The sequence below is a fragment of the Serinus canaria genome, chromosome 2 (genome assembly GCF_022539315.1).
Source record: "Serinus canaria isolate serCan28SL12 chromosome 2, serCan2020, whole genome shotgun sequence".
Classification (NCBI taxonomy): domain Eukaryota; kingdom Metazoa; phylum Chordata; class Aves; order Passeriformes; family Fringillidae; genus Serinus; species Serinus canaria.
In genome coordinates, this window is record NC_066315.1 from 86,280,775 (window position 1) to 86,302,689 (window position 21,915).

General features: G+C 37.9%; 1 protein-coding gene across 2 annotated transcripts in view; it reads right to left on the bottom strand.

The window, feature by feature from the left end:
- The window catches only part of TMEM245 (transmembrane protein 245), a 78,709-nt gene that overhangs the window by 47,655 nt on the left and 9,139 nt on the right, over positions 1–21,915 (bottom strand). The window contains exons 2-7 of one of the 2 annotated variants that reach the window (XM_009089299.4): positions 20,426–20,543; positions 19,195–19,296; positions 18,184–18,291; positions 11,929–12,153; positions 7,751–7,920; positions 2,884–2,907 (exon numbers count right to left, since the gene is read on the bottom strand). In XM_009089299.4, the coding sequence (XP_009087547.3) occupies positions 2,884–2,907; positions 7,751–7,920; positions 11,929–12,153; positions 18,184–18,291; positions 19,195–19,296; positions 20,426–20,543 (747 nt within the window). The remainder of the gene's footprint in view (positions 1–2,883; positions 2,908–7,750; positions 7,921–11,928; positions 12,154–18,183; positions 18,292–19,194; positions 19,297–20,425; positions 20,544–21,915) is intronic. The other variant, XM_030229624.2, reaches the window with a different exon arrangement.

Sequence of the window (21,915 nt, forward strand, 5' to 3'; positions counted from 1 at the left end):
ACATTAACCCACAACACTTCCTTAGGAATCCCTCACCTTTTCACACTCATGGTAAATAATGCATAGGTGCAGGTAAGCTACTCACTGCAGGGATCTGCACTGTTAAATGCCTGTGTGGTTGTATTTATCACTGAATCAGGTCCAGACTTCACTCTTACCCCGACCCTGCCAGACCTCCCTTTACACTCTTCCTGTAAACCATGGGCATGCACACAGAGACAAACATGTACTGACTAAACACACTCATTAGCCAGAGGTCATGAAGTTTTATATTCAGTTCCAAGCCTCTAATCCAAAGGTTAGTCACCAGCAGAAAGCTGAGGCTGCCACAGCATCTGAGATTATGCAAAGGTAAAGGAAAGCCAGGCTCCTAAGCTACAGAAGGTCAACTTGTAAAACCAAACTGAAATATTACTGATTTGTGACAGACTGTCAACAAAAAAAAAAAAACCAACTATCTTTAATTGTCACAGTTTTGAAAGGAAAGGCTATCAAGGTTTTTATTTTTATTTAGCTCACTGTAAAAAGGTATTTTATGATTGAGTTACATTCTGTTATAAAGTTCCTCAATAATTTGCAAGCACTCCCTCTTTCAACTTTTGGATGATGACACAAAACCACATTATACTGAGCTGTAACAGAGCTACCGTCCATACTTAGAAATCCTACTATCTAGACAGGTTCTCCATGTTTTGCAGTATGGTACATCATCTACTAATTAATATTTGCAGGTTTCATACTGCATAGCTTCAGGACAGTAATTTTTCTAGTATGCTTAATTTACATTACCCAAACAGCACACCTAGGCATCTACTTCGTATTTCATTAAATCTACATTAAAAAAATTACCAACACGGATTTTTATTTTTTTTTTCTGTAAACAGCTCAGCTATTTATGAGGATTTTTTTCCCAAGACATTCCTTAGACTTCTCATTTCCCTCTTCTTAGTTAATATTTGAAGATACCATCTCATTAATATCATCTGCAGAGAATAAGGGGAAGTCTGTAACCAGAACACATCCCAAGGTTATGGTGAAATGAGTCAGCTAAGTAGTTAAGCTAGAAAATATAGAGAACAGTTTGTGTGAGGTCTCAAGTCTACCTACACCAGTATCCCTCCAAAAGCAGCAGAAGAATTTAGCTCCTTCTAAAGACTCCTGACATAGACAATGTTATTAAGAACAAACTATGCCAGGCTGACTGAATCTATTTTATATTTTGAGCTATATATACCACAAACAGGACTCAAAAAGCCAAGGTTTATCACTAGCAGTCATAATCTACCATAATTTCAAACTCTACCATATTCATATGATTTTAAATTTCCTGCTGGATTATCAGAAATTTATGTCTGTGGTCTCTGAAGTACAACCCTTCAAAGACAGGCAAAAAAGGAATCACCTTTAACTGCAGCTATTGTTCTGTAGTACAAATCCCCTCTTTTTTTCTGCCTCTGGTAGAGGGTAACATTTTTTAAGTTTTTTTAAAAAAAGTTTTTTTAAAAATCACCAAAACACTACACACAACAAAATAAACCCACTGATGCATATTTTTTCACTTTTTAAAAAAATCTTGATTATAATATTATTACTGTATGTTCATGCACAGAAGTCAACACTGTAATACTATCAGGATTTCAGGATTTTTACTTATGAAACTGTAAAGTAAAACAACACTTTTCAAAGATAACTCCAAGGAACTAAAAAACCATACTCTGTTAAGAAATTATGCCCACAGGGCTTTGTCAAATAATGCAAATTTCTAAACTAAAAATAAAATACAGACATTTTAGCATTTAAAGCTATTATAGTTAAATTGGTTTTGCAACCTACCAGTATTAAGGAAAAAAACTCCATATCTACTCATATGAATTTTCAACAAAAATGATAAATGACAGAAAAAAAGCAGTTGAGACTAAACTTTTTCTTGTGGGTCACCAAACTCAGCTCTTTACCTGAACTCTGCTAACAAACCAGTATTTAATTTAAAAAAAAATTATGACAGGTTACGGTTGCACATTTTTACTAACCACAAGTCACTCACATAAGATAAACATTTCAGAGTTGGAAAATAAAAATGTGATTTTAAAACGGGAGAAATGCAGTCAAGGGCAAAAGAACATTAAAATGCCCCTCTTCATGGACAAATATAACTCAATCATGAAAACATATCACACAGTTTTTAAAGCCACACGATAGGAAAAAAATATTTTAGCTGTACCAACTACCTAATTTTTTTTTAAACCAGTCTTTTTCTTCCCTTCAGATTTGTTCAGATTCAGCAGTTCTGAGGCCACACAAAAGTCTCATTTTGTATGCATTCACTCCTGGTGCACTAGGTGCTGTGCCTGTGTACACAGACAAGTTTGGCACTTCAAAAGGAAAAGACTGACAGCACTCAGTGAAACCAGCCCATGCTTCATTTGCAAGCACTTACAGAACTACAACTGTGCTTCACAGCCTCACCACTCCCCTGGTAATTTGGTTAACTGATGCTTTCCCTGAGCAGAGAACAGCTCTCCAGACTGGGAGAGAGAGAACTGGTTTTGTTAGGTGTACAAGTGGGGACCAGGCAGAGATCAACTATTTTTAAATAAAGTGCCCTAAATCACTCTAGCCCTTGAAATGCTATTGCAAGACTCGGCTGTGCTAAACACTTCACTATGTGCATTCATTGGAGTAGAAAAGATCAGATAGAATTATATGACCTTCAGTAGCTTATACCAAGAGCTGGAAAAGAGGCATTTGAGACAGAAATCTATATGAAGCAAGGCATGTTAAGGAGTGTTCATGCTGCAAAATAAAAAAAAAAAAAAAAAAAAATCAAACTCCCCAAAACAACAGAATCCATTAGCTGGAATCATAATTTTTCTGTTTATTTACCTTCTTATTAAGCCAGTGCCACAGCTTGTCAGTGGCAGGCGGAGATGGAAGAAAAGGGAAAAAAACACAACACAGTGGAAAATTATTGAAAAATGCAGTAATAGGGGAAAAAAAGCAATGAGAGGCAGGCAAAGTCATCCACAGAATGAAAATGAAATTGTTCTAGACACAAAGGTAAATTGCAATAGGAAGATCATAACAAATTCTAATGCAAGAACTTGGGTTTTACTACTAACATGCACTTTTGAAACAAAGAGGGATATAACAAAGATGAACAACTTTAATGGCATTAACAGAACTATCAACATAATCTGGACAATTCCAGTTTAATTATACTGACAGCTACCATCACATTTCAGAGCAGGACTTGTACTCTCAGAAGGACATTTCAGCAAAACACCAAATCTTAACATGAGGTACTCATTTATGGCATTAATACTCCCATCCAGGCATTCAAATATTCCCATTCTACGCATTTCAAAACACTCCTATTATGTTAATTACTCTTGGACAGATTTCATATGTTTTTTTGGTACAACATTCATATTAAAGCATTCATATTCAATGGCACAACATCAAATACATAATTAAGTCTGATATACATACAACAGCAAATTGTAGATCATATAAATGTACAGATTTCATGCAATTCTCCTTGCACTTCTCAACAGTCAATTTCTCCTTTTGCACTGAAGTTATTTTTCTTTACTGATGCTCATCCACATGCTAAAGTACACCCATTTCAGGAGCTAGTTTATGTAGGACTATACCACCAATTCTAGCCATTACTAATCATTAGTAGCATAATCACAACAGAGGAGAGCTTTAATGTTGTTATTCATCTCTATTAGAGATTAAGATCGTGTAAGTGAAGTTTGTTTCTCCCTGAAAACAAGACAATGAATTCTCAGTAAATCTAACATGTTCGCCAGTTGCCAGAAATTATATTAGCTCCCAATGGAAACAAAAGGTATGAATATTTCAAATTTATAAAAAATCGCATAATGTTGATTAATTTAGAAGCAGATTTGCAAAGAAACATAAACCTCAGGAAAAATGAAAATAAAATAGGTCACAAAGCACACATGTTTACTGGCTTTTGCTACTTATGGAAAGAGTCACAGTCAGAGAAATCAATTACAAGGGTTCAAAAGCCTCAAACTGACACTGCAGAGTTTCTACCTCTTTAACTATGGAATAATTTATCTGTGAAAAAAGGGAAAATTGCTTTCTGATTAAACAACAAACCTTTAACTTCAATTCTGCACTTTAAAACCTACTATCTGTACATGAGGTTTGTTTTGGAAAAAACACAGATCTCAGGGCTGTATTGCTCCACTTTGCAATTCCATACTAAATACAACAAAGAGCCCTAAGATTTTAGCTGAATGTGAAAGGAAGTCTTTGGTATTTTTCTACAATTTCAGCCTTTGGGAATTGGATGATAAATACAGGAAATAACATTATATGTCTAAAATAAAATACCTTTTATCAACATTTAAGACAATACCTGGGAGGCTCTACCTGCCTATTAGCTTACCAATACTGATGTTTAAATAGTTCTACAAATGTAAACAACCTACATCTGAAAATAGGCTACAGCTTAATTCTAATCTTCAAGTCATCCAAAACTAAGGAGTCTATAGCCACTTTTCCAGTATTTTATTGGAAAATTATTCATCTAAGTTCTTACATGTGTAAGAAAGTATTTTCTATAATAATATAACTATTGGCAGAGATTCTGCTTGTTTTCTTTGCTTGGTTAAACTATGTAATGAACTTGGTACCAGAAGAAATAGAAGCTGACTTTATCCAAAATCCAAACAATCTAAATAATCCACATATAAAATTCTAGTGCACTATACCTAGAAAAAGCATATAACAACTACATGATTCACTCAAGTACATCAGAAAGCATGTATATAAAATATTAGTATATTCCACGGAGTAAAAGTCCTGCATGCAGCTGAGCCACTGCCAATGCTCCTAAACTCCCTCACAAATTCTATAACCAAACTGCAGTCATCATGTTGTAAGACAACAGTCCTCTTGAAAATAAAAAAAAAAAAAAAAACCAGTAAAGAAAATTATTAATTCTTTACTGTTGATAAAAACACACGTGTTACCCCACCTATTAAGTTTAGGATGGTTTGGTGGCTGACAAGAGAAACCTCCCTACTTTCTCCTCCAGGAAGCCTCTCACATCTGAACTGCTGTCTGCTGACTCTCCATGAGGCAAATGTACAGCCACAAACAGTCCACAGTAACGACAGGATACAGAACCCACTTCCTATTTTCAGAGCCCATATTTAAAGGAGACACATTCATACAGAGACAGACCTACTGCTTATAAAAACAATAAAATGCAATGCCCTTTCCTTTCTCATGACCAGAGTTTCTCTTAATTTCAATTTTTTCTGCACTTTCAGGAGAACTAGGGGTAAATGAGAATTGTCAAAGAAGAAGAGCAGTTCTTTTTTTGATGGTTTTGTTTAAAAAGCAGATATAATCAGTAAAGCTCAGATTTGCATCAATGAGCAGCACTCACCCATTTCTCACAATGGGTTATTTTCCAGACTATCTACACTAGACTCCTAAAATCTGTTTGGGAAAAAGACATGCCACTCTAAGATATGTTCGTTATTCTCACTACATTTCACTCAAATCTGGAATTATATCCTAACTGGACATACCATGTTTGCCAGCCCAAGTACTACCACTAAGTGTTTGTGTGAAAAAGACCTTGTCAATGGCTGGCTGTACTTAGCTAAGATTCTCAACACATCCTGATGCTAAGATTCAGTTTCCAACTAACTTTACATACAAATAAAAAACCAAACCAAACAAAAACCCTAAGCAGATCCAGCTCCAATGAAAATAAGCTAGAACCAAAATATTAAAAATTAAACCTCTAATTGCAAAAAAAATGATCCCTCAGTCTTGGTTGCTCACACACTGCCAATAAAAGGTAACCTGTAACAATTTACTCTTTAAATTTCTATTTTGTGTTCACGTATTTTTTACTTTCTCTTCAACAATGCCTACTGAACCCAAAACATTTGGTAATACAACTAAAAAAATCTTGCAAGGCTGTAATTTTCACTTCTCTTGTTTCCCTGTCCCTACAAAAAATGTAACTGCCAATAACCTGTGGCATTACTTCCCAAATTCTGAGATACCATGCATCCATCATCCTACAATACACAGAATAAGCACAGCCAGTAGAACTTAAAAGCTATGGATGTATTAGTGTGTTAAGCATTGGAAGACTACATATAATTCCAGCCATCCATGATAAATGCTGGCTGAAACAGAATTAGAACAGGCACAAATGAGGATAAGAGAATCATGCAGATTATCAAGTGCCCTTCTTGTAATGTTTGGGAAAGCTTAAACTGCTTTAATACACAGAGCACACACTCAGGAGGAAGACAGCTGTCATCTAAAAAATGGAGGGGTGAAGGGAGATGGGGAAATGAGTTGATCAACACTGTTCTCCTGCTTAGACAAAAACAACACGTAAATCAACTGACCTTAAGTACATTTAAGCTGAAGAGCGAGAGGTTCTGTTGCACATTAAAGCCCTACCTTCTTTAAGGAGAAAAGACTTGCTGGAATTAGGAAGGATACTGTATCATACAGTTACACAATACAAGGATACCAAACTTGACAACTCCTGAAACAACAATACATTCAACATTGTGTCTAGAGTGGCTTCTTACTTACAGAACAAAATCTTATTATGAAAAGTTCTGTATAATGTAAGCTTTTATCCCCACATTAGTAATTTTCACTACCTTTGGAAAACTACTTTATTGTGTTTATAGCTGTATTTTGAAAGGCTTTTCCTTTTTCAAATTCTTCCTCCATGAACCCTGTGAAATCATCACCTTTTTCCTACAGCCATTTCAATGCTTCTGTTGACCTTTTGTCATCCATTCACCCATTAGACCCAGGCTTAAGCTCCTCCCTCTCCTATAGGAATTTAGAGCTATAAACTGCAAGACCAATCTGCCAAGGTACATATGCTCTGACAAATGTACTTACAGGGTTCAGCTCTTCAGTTACAGAAGTCCTAAGATAAGGCTTTTTCCAGAGCAGAGAATACTTCAACAACACAGTTACAGAAAGCACATTCTTACACAGCTATCACATACAAAATAATCCATCTATCCGTTTACGTGATAACTTAAAATTCTTAAAGAAAGAAACTTTATAAATTTCCTGGAGCTTTCCAAATATGCAATTTGCAATGCAAATGTTGGCATATTTTGCATGGGGAAGAAGTGAAGAGAACACAGAAACTTTATTCTATGGCATTTCCCAAATACTTTATCCCACATATTTCTTCACGTACAGAGAGAAGACTCATTTCTGTACCACCACAGTACTGTGTGCAGCAACTTTGCTTCCACACAGTACAGACAAATGTGTCTGAACTAACTTGGGCCCTCCTACCCAAACACAATAGTCTGCTTTTTAATTAAATTTTCACATAAGAAGTAGGAACATCTTATCCTTCAGACTAAAGCTCATTAGGTTTAAATTCAAAATCCTTGTAACCAGGTAAGATTAAGAGAACTTTGCCTTACTCAGATAAGGAACCTTATAAAGGTGATTCAGCATTTTAAAAGTGATGTCTGTAAAGGTCTGCATGCAACCATTTAACAAATTTAAATGTGCACTTAAGTGTGAGTAGTGATAGAAGAGACATAATTTAAAATACACCATAAAACAGATACAGTTTTACATGAAAGACATTTCCATTAGTGACAGACATTTATTTCAGAATTAAAGCATCTCAGAATATGGTGAAACAGAGAATAAAACAAACTTTCAAGTATTTTAAGGAAGTAAGTAGAAATACCTTACTGTCAAGCTTTAGCATAACACTTCCAAGTCCTCTGATGGGCCGTGGAGCAAGAGCTTCCTGACGTTCCTTCACAAAATTTTCAACCAGTTGCCACCAACTTTTGCAGTGCTTTGCCATGAAGTTCAAAACTCCAAAATGAACCACGAATTTTTTAAGTGCCCAAACTGTAACCACAAGAAGGAAATTTACTATCAGAGATTTCAGAGGAGCACCACAAGACTACTTATTTATTCTATTCTGGAAGACTGATGAAAAAGAAAAGACTCTTGAGTTTTATTTCACATTAACAACTTCTGGAATTTGCAAGGGGTTTTAGTACTAACCTCCTCACTATCTTTGCAGCTGCGCTCATCCACATGGAACTTAGATGACAGCACAAGAAAAGTGACAGCACACTACCCAAAAATGCAGCTCAGACTTGATTAAGTCCTGGGATAAGAAGGTGCCACTCCATTATTCCAGTACAGTGGATTTGTTCCATATCCACACATACACACCATGCCAAATGGCTCCACATAAAGTACCACAATCAGAACTTAACAGCACCTTACGCATAAATGAAAATCTTCAGCCTAAATTCTTAAGCTTTAGGCCTTGTAAGTTGTTAAGGTGTATCTTTCCTTCAAGAACTGACAACACATCACGCAGAATTTCACAGTAAAGAAGCATCCATTTAAATCTTCTTTTGAAACATTACTGATATGAATTTGCTTTTAAACATTCAAGAAAGCTATTTGTGATTAGCATTTCATCTTGGCAATATGAGGATACTGAAGTTTCTATCACTACTTGTATCTTTACTTTTTTAATAAATCTTTTTTTTTTATTGTGACTATTCTCCAAACCAGAATCATTACTTACTGCCATTCATGAGCTCCACAACAGTTGGCAGTACATCACCTCATCATCAAAAATTCATATCATGTTTCTACTTGGAGATGTGTAAAATGGCATACATAACCAAAAAGGTTAACTTTTACTGCCTACAGGGCATTTACCCAAATTCCACAAGAGCTTATTCTCTGCAAGCCACAAGTTTAATAGTTTATGTTCTTGTTTTGGAGAACCAGTGCAATAATTCGCTGACATTTACCCTCTGGCACCACCATGTGGCAAATATGGGATTTATTCGCTTGAAGAAACAGAATAATCCAATAATTTCTCTAATAAAATGGGTGGCAAAGATACAAAAAAAGGAGAAAACACAGTGCTAGTGCCAGCACTGAACTTAAAGGCTGAAGTTTTGTACGATGAAATGCAGCTCATGGCCACAACACAAACTGCTGCTCAGCAAAGCCAAGCAGGCTTGCATTTTACAAGGTGAACAAGATACTCAAATGGCATTCTAACCTTCCACTGTTATTTAAGTGTTTACACAGTATCTTCTAAAATAAATGACTGTACACTCATTGCAAAGGAGATGCTACAGTCAATCAAACAGCTATAATCATATTAAGTTCAAAAGAGACAAGAGAGGAAAAGCTAAAGGTCTGTTATTAGAAAGCAGTGAGCAAAACAAGAAAAAGTCTGCATAATAACAAGTTCCAAACATCTGCAGGAAGCAAAAAATTACCTGAAAACAATTAAAAAAAAAAAAAAAAAAAAAAAAGGATAGAACAGAACGAGCAAGGAAGCAAGTGAAAGATCTTAAAAAGAGACAATACCTGGATTTCCAGGCTCAAATCACTCAGTAAAATGCTGCAAGTGTTCCACAACAGGTTTCATTGCTTAGCTTTTCAAGTCATAGCAATTCTTTCACCTTTTCATTTTATGGTTTAATTATGGTATCATTTTCCCACCCTCTACACTAAGCAATTTTGAAAGACCATTACATTCCAACTGAAGTATAAATGCATTCAAGGAAAAATGTTAATGGCACCAAGATGTTTCTAATAATCTAAATGCTACTTTGTATGAGTCCTCTTTACCAATATAAGGAACTCTGGTGAAATTAACACCTATTTAAGGTTTGGGGGGCTTTTACATACTAGAAGCATCCTCTTTAAGGTTTCAGAAGTGCCTCCATTATTATCAGTCTCTTTAAACTTGAACCATTGCAAGGAAACTTGCTTTATTAGCCTTCCTATTTTCCTAGTATTTCTACTACTCCCTCTTTAGCCATGCAGACTATCATCACTCACCCTCTGACCTTTAATGTAATCCACTGTTCTAAGCTTGGCTCTGCCCATCATTATACTGCCCATGTGTGATATCTTTCTGATGATTCAGTTCTATGCCACGAAAAAGCACATCATGGCCCAGTGTCACTGCTAAGGCAACAAGTCACAAATACTCCCAAAAGCAATTTCTCTTTTGGCTTCATTTTATTGTTTGGGCAGTTATTTCAGACCTAATGACTGTCAGGAGCAGTATTCATCTGTCTCATTTAATCTAGACTTGTGAGGCTCAAGCTTAAACCATTCATTTCTGTCTAGCTGCAGAACTGCTGCTCCCCTTTTTCCTCACATGTAGAGGTTTCTGAACAGTGGTTAAGTTACTCCTTGACTTTTCAGTAAACTAGTCACATAAACTCTGCTTCTAATAAGTCTAAAATTTATTTTCTAATTGCTTTTTCACTCATGATTGCCATCTCCCATGATACCCAGACACCAAAACTGGGAAGTTCCTTCTGCAGTAAGTATCCTGGGATGAAACAAAGGTCAAACCTCTCTCTGCTTTACCCTGCATTCAGCTATTTATATGTCTTGCCATCACATTATTACCCTTTAGCTGCTGCTACAGTGCCACAGCCAAAGGTGCAGCTGTTCCTTTCCCCATGCCTTGGAGTTCACAGCCCTTCAAATCTCCAAGTGTGACCCCCAAGTCACAAGTTCCAGATGGTTTACAGTAGCTTTGTGTACTGTGCAGATCTCAAGGCTTTGGTAGCAGGGTGGCCTCTGGGGTGGCCACCATGGGAAGAGACCAGGGCTTGCCTTGTCCCAGACACAGCTCCAGGTGGCTCCACAACACATCCATCACTGGGCAAAGCTGAGCCCATCAGGCATGGGTGTGGTAATGTATCTAAGGTTTCAGTGGAAATGTATCTAAGGAAGAGCAGAAACCCTGGGCAGGGAGAAGAGGAAGGAACACAGAAAAAGTGACTAGAGAGGAAAAAGGAACAGAGGGATGAAGAAAGGTAATGAAAAGGCCAGGGAAGCAGAAGTGCTCTGCAGAGGAGGAGACACACCACTCAGAGGGACCACAGGCTACAGAGGATCCATGGTGGAGGAGGTACACCTCCTGAAGGGACTGTGGCCTAAGGATAAGGAAAATCCAGAGCCCATACCTCCCTAAAGGGAATGTAGCTCACAGATAAGCCCACATTAAAACTGGAAGAATGACTGGTTTGGAGCATATTTGGCCACTAGCTGGGGCCAACCCACCACACTTGATAAAAAAGAAAAAAGGTATATTCAAGTGATAAATGCATTTTAAAATGCTAAAACATAGCATTTTTACTGAAGTTTAGAGAAAATCCAAGCAAACTAGGAAACTCACTTTGTTTACAGTAGGGAGATGGGAAAAAAGCCTTCCATTTCATAGTATCTCACACATACTCCTAGAATTCTCATTTTCCCTTTATGGTCCTCCAAAAGAGCAGAGGAAAAAGTGGCATCCAGATCTAAAATAATATCTTTTGATAGCTATCATAACTACTCCAGTTCTTGCCAGATAGATAGGAGAACAGATTCATATAGATGTGAAGCAACAAAGCTAATTACCCTCAGACCTAAAACTGGAACTAAATTTATCTTGTGACTCGTCCACAGCACCTAGCAACCCATTTTTTACAGAAATTAAAAGCTAACATGAGCTCTACTTCACTATTGAATAACAGCTAAACTATTCTTCATTTATAGGTGCAAAAATACAAAAGAACTGACATCAGGAGGAAGAACTAACTGGTCTAAACCAGAAGTATTCTTACTATGTAAGGTATGGCACTATATTATTTAAGGTAACTACAACAGTCAGTAGACAAAGCAATTTAACACAGTCATCCACTACATGGTAATAGCCAGGGCACATCAATCCTCCTTTTTGAAGCCACAGTTCATCTTGTATTAACAAGTAATGAAAAAGCTTTTATTTAAAACTCATACAAGCCTACAAGCCTTTCCTCCTGTTTTATTTAACACGATGCCAAACATTTCTAGTCATTGGATTATTACCTGCAAAGGGCACTGGCAATAGCTGCACAATCCAAAAATTTAGCCAGATCTGTACAATGACAATGGCCCACACAAGAGTAACAAAGTAAATATCACTAGTTTTCTTTTTTCTAAGAAAAGATCCAATCTCAGTTCTTTGTTTGTTCCCAGAAGATGATGAAGAAGAGGTGTTGAAAGATGATGAAGCTCGTGGAGGTGGAGGCTGATCACTTTCTGCTGTTGATCCTAAAACAAACACATGCAAACAAAGAAGTGGAAATTATCACATTAATATTCACTACAAAATAGAATATGTTCCCTATTCCCAAATAATCTCCTTTTTTTTTTTTTTTTTGGAAGGTGGAAGTGAAGGAAGGGACAGAAGCAGAAGGCTGTGTTTTTGTTGTTTTGGGTTTGGTTTTTTTTTCCTTTTAATTTCTCTAAAACACTGAGACAGCCTTGGCACTGATGTGCATTTTAGAAAGCTAGAACAAGGCTGTGTAAACTCTCCCACATCCTGCATCACCATGCCAAGCAGAGCTGAGAGGAGGAGAGATGAAAAGTTGCTACAGCCTCTAAGAGGGCTCCTGTAACTGCAGGTAAATTACAAACCAAATATGTTCTATCAAAGACTGGTAAGATGATGAAAAACACTAAAAATAATTAGCTTCTAGAAAAAAATCCGAAGTCTTAAAATAAATCTTTCACTTCCCTTTACTTCAAGTACTCAAAAAGGAATCTTAGATTTGCTCAAAACTCATTTAAACAGATCAAAAAATATTGAGTATGCATGGAAGAGAAAGCTTGTATCTTATAACTCTCACTACTTTTCCAGATCACTCACAACACAAACACAGGAGCACTCACACTGTCATCCTAAATTCCTCGCTCTGTGTAACAAATATTAGGAATATCAAGCACAAGTTAGTGGGTAACAAATTTTGTCAGTCTCTCACTCATATGTTAGCAAACAAGAAATTAAAGAAGAAAATGTAAACTGTTTTGTTAAAGACTCCATACATAAACAACAGTCTTTCCATGCAAAAAATATTATGTTCAAATGCAGAACATGTCAATTTATTTATTTATTTGATCTTTCAATTGCTGGATGACACCAAATCTATCTTCAGTCTCTTTATTAAAAATCTCTCCCTGAGAGAGATTTTTAGTAGCTTTTACTGAGGCTCTGTGCTGTTGTCCAAATGCACACATTTCCCACACATCACTACTTGAGGAAAGTCTGCAGCCATATTGCAGGAATGCACACAGCAAAGTTACTCCATGCTGAAGCATAAAAGACAATTCAATATGCCGGTACATACCACACAGCTGGTAAACGATGAGCACAACTCTTTCACTGGACTTGTGCCACAGACACCTCTCCCATGAAGAAAAACTGCATAAAAACTGTACTACAGCATACTACATGCACAGTAGTCAAACTACTCCTGTTCCACACACACATTTTTAGCTGCAGTGTGTCACCAAAACCATTCCTAGCCTAAAGCATGACAGCTAAAAATGTTCAGAAAGGCAAGACTCATTTGTCATACAGTAAGTAACAAACTGCATCCTCACACAGCAGATGAGCACTTCTCTTTTGTTGCAGAAACCTGCACTGGTATTCTAGGTAAGTGGAATTACTTTTACAGCTTATGAAGACATCCCCACCCCACCAAAACAACAATCCAAATCCACTGATTCACCCAGCTGGGATTGACACTGAGATGATGACAGAAACATCGGGTAGTTGCTGGTTATGTATTTGGTGGAACTTCAGAATATTCATGAAGGAACTATGGCATGCAACCTGAAAGAAGGAATTCTGCAAGCAGCTAAGCACAGCAGAAGCTCCAGCTGGGGAGGTTCTTGGCAAATCAGTGTGTATCTCATAGGGATGATGGCCAGCCCTACTATACAACTACAAACAACTTTTCGTAAGGGGACAGAAACAGTTACCTGTAAACAGAAATTTTCCTAAAAAGACAAAGTACTTTTGTCATACAGAAGAGGGCCTATGATTCCCCTGTACTTCTCAGTCTACATGTAATTAAGCAGAAGAGTACTAACAGAAACAAATGGATGCACTAAGGAAACACAAATTTGAAAGCAGTATACCCACAATAAAGAATTTTCCCCTTCCATTTATTCAACACTTCTTACTGTTCTGCTCCAAATTTAATATAATCAACATAAGAAGCAATAATACAACAAGCAGAAACTCAAATATTTATCAAACAAAAGGAAGCACTAAAAGCAAAACCAGAATAATTAGCTGAAGTCTATGCCTAAAATAAAAGTTCTTCAATGTTTTTTGCCCAAAAACTCCTTAGCAGAGTCAACCTTTGGGAAATAAAAGAGAACATTCCTTCTTTTAGTAATGAAAAATTTGATTGACATATTTTTGCAATGAAGAACGATTTAATTAAACAACTGCAACAGTAATGTTAAAAGCAGTAACAATTTAACAATCTTATTTCTTATTGTTTCCCTCTAAGCAGAATCTACACAGAACACCAAACCGAGGGGCAAGAGATGAGGGAGTAAAAGGAAAAGAAAGAAAGAGGGAAGGAAAGGATGAAGAATAGGAGAAAGGAAGGAGAACGGAAATGAGGAAAGAAAAAATGAGGAACTATAACTGGGAGGACACTGCCTTCGTAACACTTCGCTCCGTCTTCCCTGCACGTCTACCCGCCCCTTCTGCCTTCCATTTCTTCCCTCTCCCGTATTCCCTTCCCTTCTATTCCCTTCCCTTCTTGCCCTGCCCGTGCTTCCCGTCACTTCCTGCCCTGTCCCGTTACGTCCCCGTGACCCTTTTGCCCTGCCCTTCGGCCCTTCCTTCGTCGCCTGTACGTTCTTTCCCCGCGCCCGTCTGTTCTCCGTTCGCCGTCTTCCCCTTCCCTGCGTCCCCTGGCCGTCTGTCCCGTGCCCTTCTGGCCATGCCCTTCGGCCCGGGCCCCCTGCTGCCCTCCCGGCGTCCCTGCCTTCTATCCCGTCCCCGTCTGCCCTCTCCCGTCTTCCCTTCCCTCTGCCCCGTCCCGTCGTCACGTCCCTTCGGCCCGGCCCTGCGGGCCTGCCCGGCTGCCCCTGCCCCTGCGGCCCCTGCCCGGCGGCCCGGCCCAGCTTCCTTCCCTCATTCCTTGCCCCCCTTCTTCCCGTCCCTGTCTTCCCGCCCGGCGGCCTTCCCCTGCTTCCCTTCCCTCTCGTTCACCTAGTCCACTCTTGTGTCCTCCCCTGTCCCTCGTGCTTCCCCGTTCCCTTCGTCCCGGCCCGTCGGCCCTTCCCCGGCGGCAGCCCTCTGCCCTGCCTTCCGTCCCCCGTCCCCTTTCTGCCTGCCCGCGGCTAGCCCGTCCCTTCGGTCCCTGCGTGCCCCGCCCGATCCTGTCCCCTTCCCGGCTGCCCGTCCCCCTTCCTTCTTCCACGGCCCGGCGTCGCTTCGGCCCGGGTCGTGCACGGCACCGGCTCCCGGCCCGGCGTCCTTCCCCGCGTTCACGTACATTCGGTTACACGGCCCGGGCTCCCGTCTCTTCCCTTCCATCGCTTTCCCCTCCCTTTCTTCCCTCCCTGCTTCCCTTACCTTCTATCCCTTCCGTACTTTCCTCCCTCCCATTGCTCACCACTGACTTACCGGCCCTGTCCTCCTTTCTCTTGGTCTCCCCCGTCCTGCAAAGTTTTCAGAATGCAAATTCATCCCCACAGCACTTCTACCAAACTGAATTGTCACTCACAAAAACTGAATTGTCACTACTTACTTGTCACTTCTTTACACACGTCTATCGGGTCCCAGAACGACCCAGTATTCTCCTCATGAAGGCCTGCATCAGAACTGCCATTTAGATGACTCTCATAAACCAGTTCACAAAGCTGATCCACCCAGAAAAGAACAAAAATTGCAAATGAAAAAAGTCACTGCTGGCAAGATATGCTCTGCAAATCAAGGTGTGAGTGCCTTGTCAGCACAAACAGAAAAACAGAACTGTCAGTACAGTGATTTTGAGTAACTTCAGTTTCTGTAAAATGCCATTTAGTGTGCTTCATGATATTTTGGGAGATGAAACCTGAAAAACACCTTTCTGTCTTCCAACTAATGAGAGCATGACAGTCAAAACAGCTAACACAATACTCAGGAAAAAATCCTAGCAAAATCAGAATGAATGGTACTTCTTTGACCAACAACAACAAAAAAAAAAGAGCAAATTTTCCAGGCTGCCTTATTAAGACCTGTTTTTTTCATTACACAGTATGTTCTCTGTCACATCAATTAGTTGCTGTCACAGAATTTTGAATTATTCTTCTCCCCAGGGAGAAGACAAAGAAACTGTAACATAAACAGAAAGGCAGGTGTCCTTATCCCTATGCAGGGCATAAGTTAGGAAAACAGTAATTTTATTACTATTAATGAAGAAGTCCTCAGAGCATCAGGATGAAGGTACTCCCTTCAAGAAAGACCACATCTTTCTGTAATTTCAAGTGAAAAATATTTCTTATGCTTTTTTTCTAGGAAAACAAAGAAGGGAGGGCAAAAGGGAACCTGAGAGTCCTTACTTCATTTAAGGATTTTAGTATCTATCATATTTGAAGCCAACAAGACAATAGAATCTTCTCTACAAAGTACTGCAGTGGCATCTGCTTCAGAAATTTCACACTTCTTTGCTGTATACACTGGAAACTCTTGGAAGACCAGGAAGAAACACTTAGACCACATGAACTGGTCCCATTAAACTCCTCACCCCCAGTACTAAATACCAGTATTCAACAATAAAATATGGAAAAACATGAGTGTTCAGAAGAAAATATAAAATCAACAAAGCTTATACTCCTACATGGTCTATAAATAAACAATTTTAAGCCTACTTGTTCTGTAATGGATTTAATGCAGTGTCAGGAAAATCAAAAAAGCACTAAGTTCTTAAGCTTGTACATAAAACTTTTTGCTGTATAAGAATAATGTTTCATCATCATTCACAAAAGATCCAAACCAAAGATGGACAAAATTATGATTAATATATCACAGAACAGAATACTAAATTTTACCAGATTGTTGGAAAATTATTTTAACTGTTGTTAGGAATTAAAAGAAAACTCCATGGGATTTTTTTTGTGCTGTGAAGGAAAACAACAGAATTCACAAGACAAAAAAATCCTCATCTGGTTAGCTGTTCCAAGAGAAGTCAAAAAATATAAAAGATATAAAAGACACCTTTGAAAAACTGCTGTAGTTATCTCTTCTTGAAAACAGAAAGTAAACTGTCTTAAAGAAGCAAAAAAATAAGAACTGGTACATTAAAAAATAGCAATGAAAGAGCACAACCACTTACATAGCTCATTTATGGGCATCTATTACTTTTCCAGATTTCAAAATTCAGCTTAAAAAAAATTCTCATTTCCAAAATTAAAGATTGGACACAAATACAGCAGAACTGTCACCATAATGCTCTGATATCAAATTTCAGGACAGAATTCCATAAGGTTCTATGTTTATATTGATGATAGTAATGCAAAATGTAGAAAAAAAAATAAAAGTAAGTTGTCTAAAGCTGCCATTTTTAGATTTAAAAATTAAGTTTTGCAAGTCCACATTCTCTCAAGTCGAATGATCTGTTTGGTTTGGTTTGGTTTGCAGGAAATGGATGAAACTTTTCAATTTCCAGAGATCTCAGTAACAGCTTAATTTTCTAGTATCACATTTCATCAAAGACCTACCCCAAAAAAAGATGGTAAAGTTCAAAATCATTGATGGTTATCTAAACACTTTGTCTGAACTCTTTTAAGCCAATTGCCTTGTACAAACTGAAAATATCATGTTACTCAAGCTACTAAGTCAAGTAAACTCACTGCAGGAAGGACTTTGAGCATGCCATATTTTAAGTGGTGGGATTCTCACTTCAATGTACACAAAAATTCCTCCAGTCTGTCTGTACTTGGTCCAGAAATCCAGCTATGTCGACATATCAAAAGGCCAGAAAAATTAAAATAATTAACAATGAAGTACAGGAAAAAAAAAATCACACCTTCATTCTAAAAAAAACCCCACAAAACAGTAATAAATCCTTATAATCAGGTCTTTAACAGCCACATAAACTATCCTTTGCTAGTCAGCTTTTATACTAGCATCTTCTTGACATTTTTTAAAAACAGATAAACCTGATTGACAATTTGGACACTATTTTGGACAGAATAAAGAGGTTATGGACTATTTTGAAATTTTATCTGAATTCCATCCATTTTCATGCCTTTAGAGCAAATTCAAATGTTTCTTACAGAGTATTCAGTCACCTGAGGGTTGGGAGGAATGTTCATTATTGGACTCATCTTCTGTCATTGAAATTGCCATGGCAATTGTTGAAGCAGCAATGGAAATCATCTGACCGGGAAGCTCTGCCCCTGTAAAATACACACATGCATGTGAGTAACAAAAAGCTTCAGCCTCAGAAAGTTTTATTTTGTATTAGATATCCACTGGAGCTGTCAGGCAGCAGAAATTATATGCATAGATGCTGTGAGTGTTTAGTATGTATTATAAGTAGTCAATATGATCAAACAGGAACGAGTGCTATTAATTTTAGCATTGCAATACACCTGCAGCCAAAACTCAAAACCAGTTATTTGCTTAGTGCTTTTCTTGATAATGAACTGCTACCAACCAAGACATTCACAGTTGCTGACAGTCTGATTATTAAAAAAAATTTATACCAGTTAATCATCTTTACTAACCAACTAAAACAGCCAGACAGGAAAAAGGTTTCCTCCATCAGGAATTTACGATGCCTTTGCATTTTCAAAACTGACTTGCAACAGGAAAAAAACTATTCTTCTCAAAATCTAAACACAAAACATATTTTTAAGAAACTATTTTAATAACAAATGACTGGATATTGGAAACTTGCTGGATGGAGTTGTCTTGGTTTCTCTCATAGTCAGCATTATAGGAGCTACTAAAGTCATATTGCTCATTTCTTTCAAAATTAGCCTCTGATTTCAAACATCCTGGGCTACCTTCATGCCTGAAATTACATATTGAAATCCACAAAGTCAAGGAATTTGGCTTAATAATGAATCGCTACTTTACCATGGAAAAGATACATCAGTCCTTGGCAATCACGTTCTGTAAAGAATCCAAGATTCACTTCAGCATGAGTAAACCACTTTGAAACACACTAAACATCCTATAGCAAATTCTTGCAATCCATATGCTATTGAATTTATGGGGATACAGTCCAGATTATTTCATGTGACTTAAGAGAATTTTTGCCTCCAACAATAAAAGAAACAGTGACATTTCCTTACCAGAAGACTCCTTTCCATTCTGCTGTTCATGCAACATGCCCACTGTCATCAGAACAACTATAACCAGAAATACAGGAATTCTCCAGGAGCCTGCCACAGAAGCTGAAAGATACAGTGTTGGGATTCTTTTTTACAAGAAAAATTACACCATTAATAAACCCTACATTTAGCAAAACCAACAAAGGCAGCACTTCAACCAAAAAACAAAGAAGTGGTAAAACAAAAGGCTTTCTGCATTAAAGAAAAGGAAGAATTGAAAACAAAAATGAACAAGTTTCTCAATGAACAAATCAAGTTGTTACTGTTCCTAACTTCAGTGACATTATGCTAATATAGAGAAGAATTTTGAAAACAACATTCAAAATCATGTGAAAACACACACAAAATTAATATATTTTTGATAACAGAGAAAAGTCATGTTCCCCCAAAAAATGTGTATTTATGTTAATCTCCACAGAATGAGATTTTTCTTGGATTTTGCCTATTCAGCCTGTACTACCAGTAAATACAAGACTGTCAAAATCTAAGCAAATGCAAAGTCACTACATACAGCTTAAACCTCAGGGAGGCATCCCCACATGGTCCGAACAACCCCTGAAACCTGCTGCTAAAGTAAATCATGAGGTACACTGTGAAACCTTCTATCGTGGTAGCCATCCATTAACTGCAGGATTCTTCCACCATAAACTCTGATATGAGAATATCTATTATATTAAATGTGCAATGTAAATCTAACAGATTATAGTAATCTTATATTTGTACCAACAGATTATATAGATTACTGGCAAATGTATTTTATACTGCTGATATCATCCTGATATGCTTGTTGACTACAGACAGAATTATTTTTTTTTGCTTCTGTTACTACTATTAAACACATTTTGCAGCTTCAGCCTTGGTTAATGGCAGGCTTTCAATTAAATATCACATTTGAATGTCTAAAGCCAGCCTCATGTGACCCCAGCCTTTCCTCACTGTCAAGAAGTTCACATTGTCTGTGAATCAAATAAGGGGAAACCACACGAAGTACAAAGGCATGAGGAGTGGAAGACATTGCTCAGCCTTCCCATTCCCTAATGCTCCCTTCTGGACACATGCAGTCAGAATTACTGACCAGACAAAACAGTTTGCATTTCAGCTAAGACTATTTCACAGATTTAGCAGAAGAGCAACCGAGGAGCTTTGTTTACAGAACCCTCAGTTATCAGAATAATAACTTCTTGTTACTCACCTAAGTGAAAGAGCAGCATAATCCAGACAGGAACAGAGACTGCTTTTAAGTAACGTTCAGTGCTTATATTCCACTTGAATGAAACCATCAGCAGGTAACCAACTACCAGTGTCCATATCTTTAAGAAAAAGACACACATAGGTATGTATACATACATGTATATACAAAAGAGAGCTCTACTGTACTCATGGATGTGTGTACACTCATGCACACACCCATAACTGTCACAGACAGAGGACTGAAGTCAGCTTGTAAGTCTTTAAGAAGCCCACATTACAATTAATTATGTGAGTTCATCAGCAGCACCCATGCGGCCATGGGGAGACAGAGCTGGCCAGCACAGCATGCTGCACTCCTTCCAGCATGGAGCAATTTGCCAGCTCCTGTGTTTCAGTCCTAAGAGACAAAAGGGAGCTTAAGCCAAAGAAGCCATTAGGAAGCACAACAAAACTGCTGCTCCTCAGTGGTGCCGGTTCACAAAAGAGAAGCCTTTATAGGCCATGTCATTTTTTCATTTTTTTAACTAAAAAAACCAAGGACAAGAAGACATCAGCGACAAGTTGGGTTTGCTGCTTCCAACTGCCTTCTACTACTCTACTCATCAGATAAAAAGCAATACAGATTTGGAGTTAAGAATCTTGAGATGATGAATTCAAGCTGAAAAGAAAGAAGGAAGCAGGAAGAGGTAAGAGGAGGTGAAAAGCTGCTACTCAAGAGAGGATGTGAAATAAAAGAAGTACAAAAACCTGTGAAAATTAAAACCCAGTGATTCATTCTTAAATAACTGAAGATATTTCTGGCTCAAATTCAATGAACATACCCTATCCATTACCAACCAGTTAAGTACACCGCAAAATTTACACTTATAAATCCATAAATTCCAAAGAAGTTTGAACACAATTTCTATTAAGAGCATTTGCTGAATCAGACATCACTGTAAGAAGGAAGAATGCACAGGGAGAGACACAGAACAAGTAATTAGGCAGAACACACCAGAAGAGTTTTCACCTCCACACTGTACAACTCATGCTCAAAACACAAGTCTTTGTGAAAAGCAGGTTTGTGTGACTACTGCCACGTACCTAACTGGTGGAGAGGAAATCTTAGCTGTATTGAATTGAGCAGCCCAGCAGTGAGTGATGGTCCCTGGTAACCTCAGAGGGAACAACAGCATAGGCAAGGTAATTTAAAATCACTTTAGATATGTGAACAAAGGTATACCTGCCATTTTACACTAATGCTTCTCATCTAAGCAGATCACTCCAACTTTTCACTTATTTCTAGTTTTGCATCAACAGAGTTCCATAATGCTTATGGTCAAGTGAAGACTCAAAATAAATGTCTAAAACTAACACAACCTATGGACATCAAGACTAAAGTCACAAACAAAAAGAAAATCTTACCAGAAATGCACAGCAGTACTCCTTTAATAGGTTGAAACATAAATTCATTCAAAAGGCCCTTCACAGCACAGCTCTAATTCCAAGAGG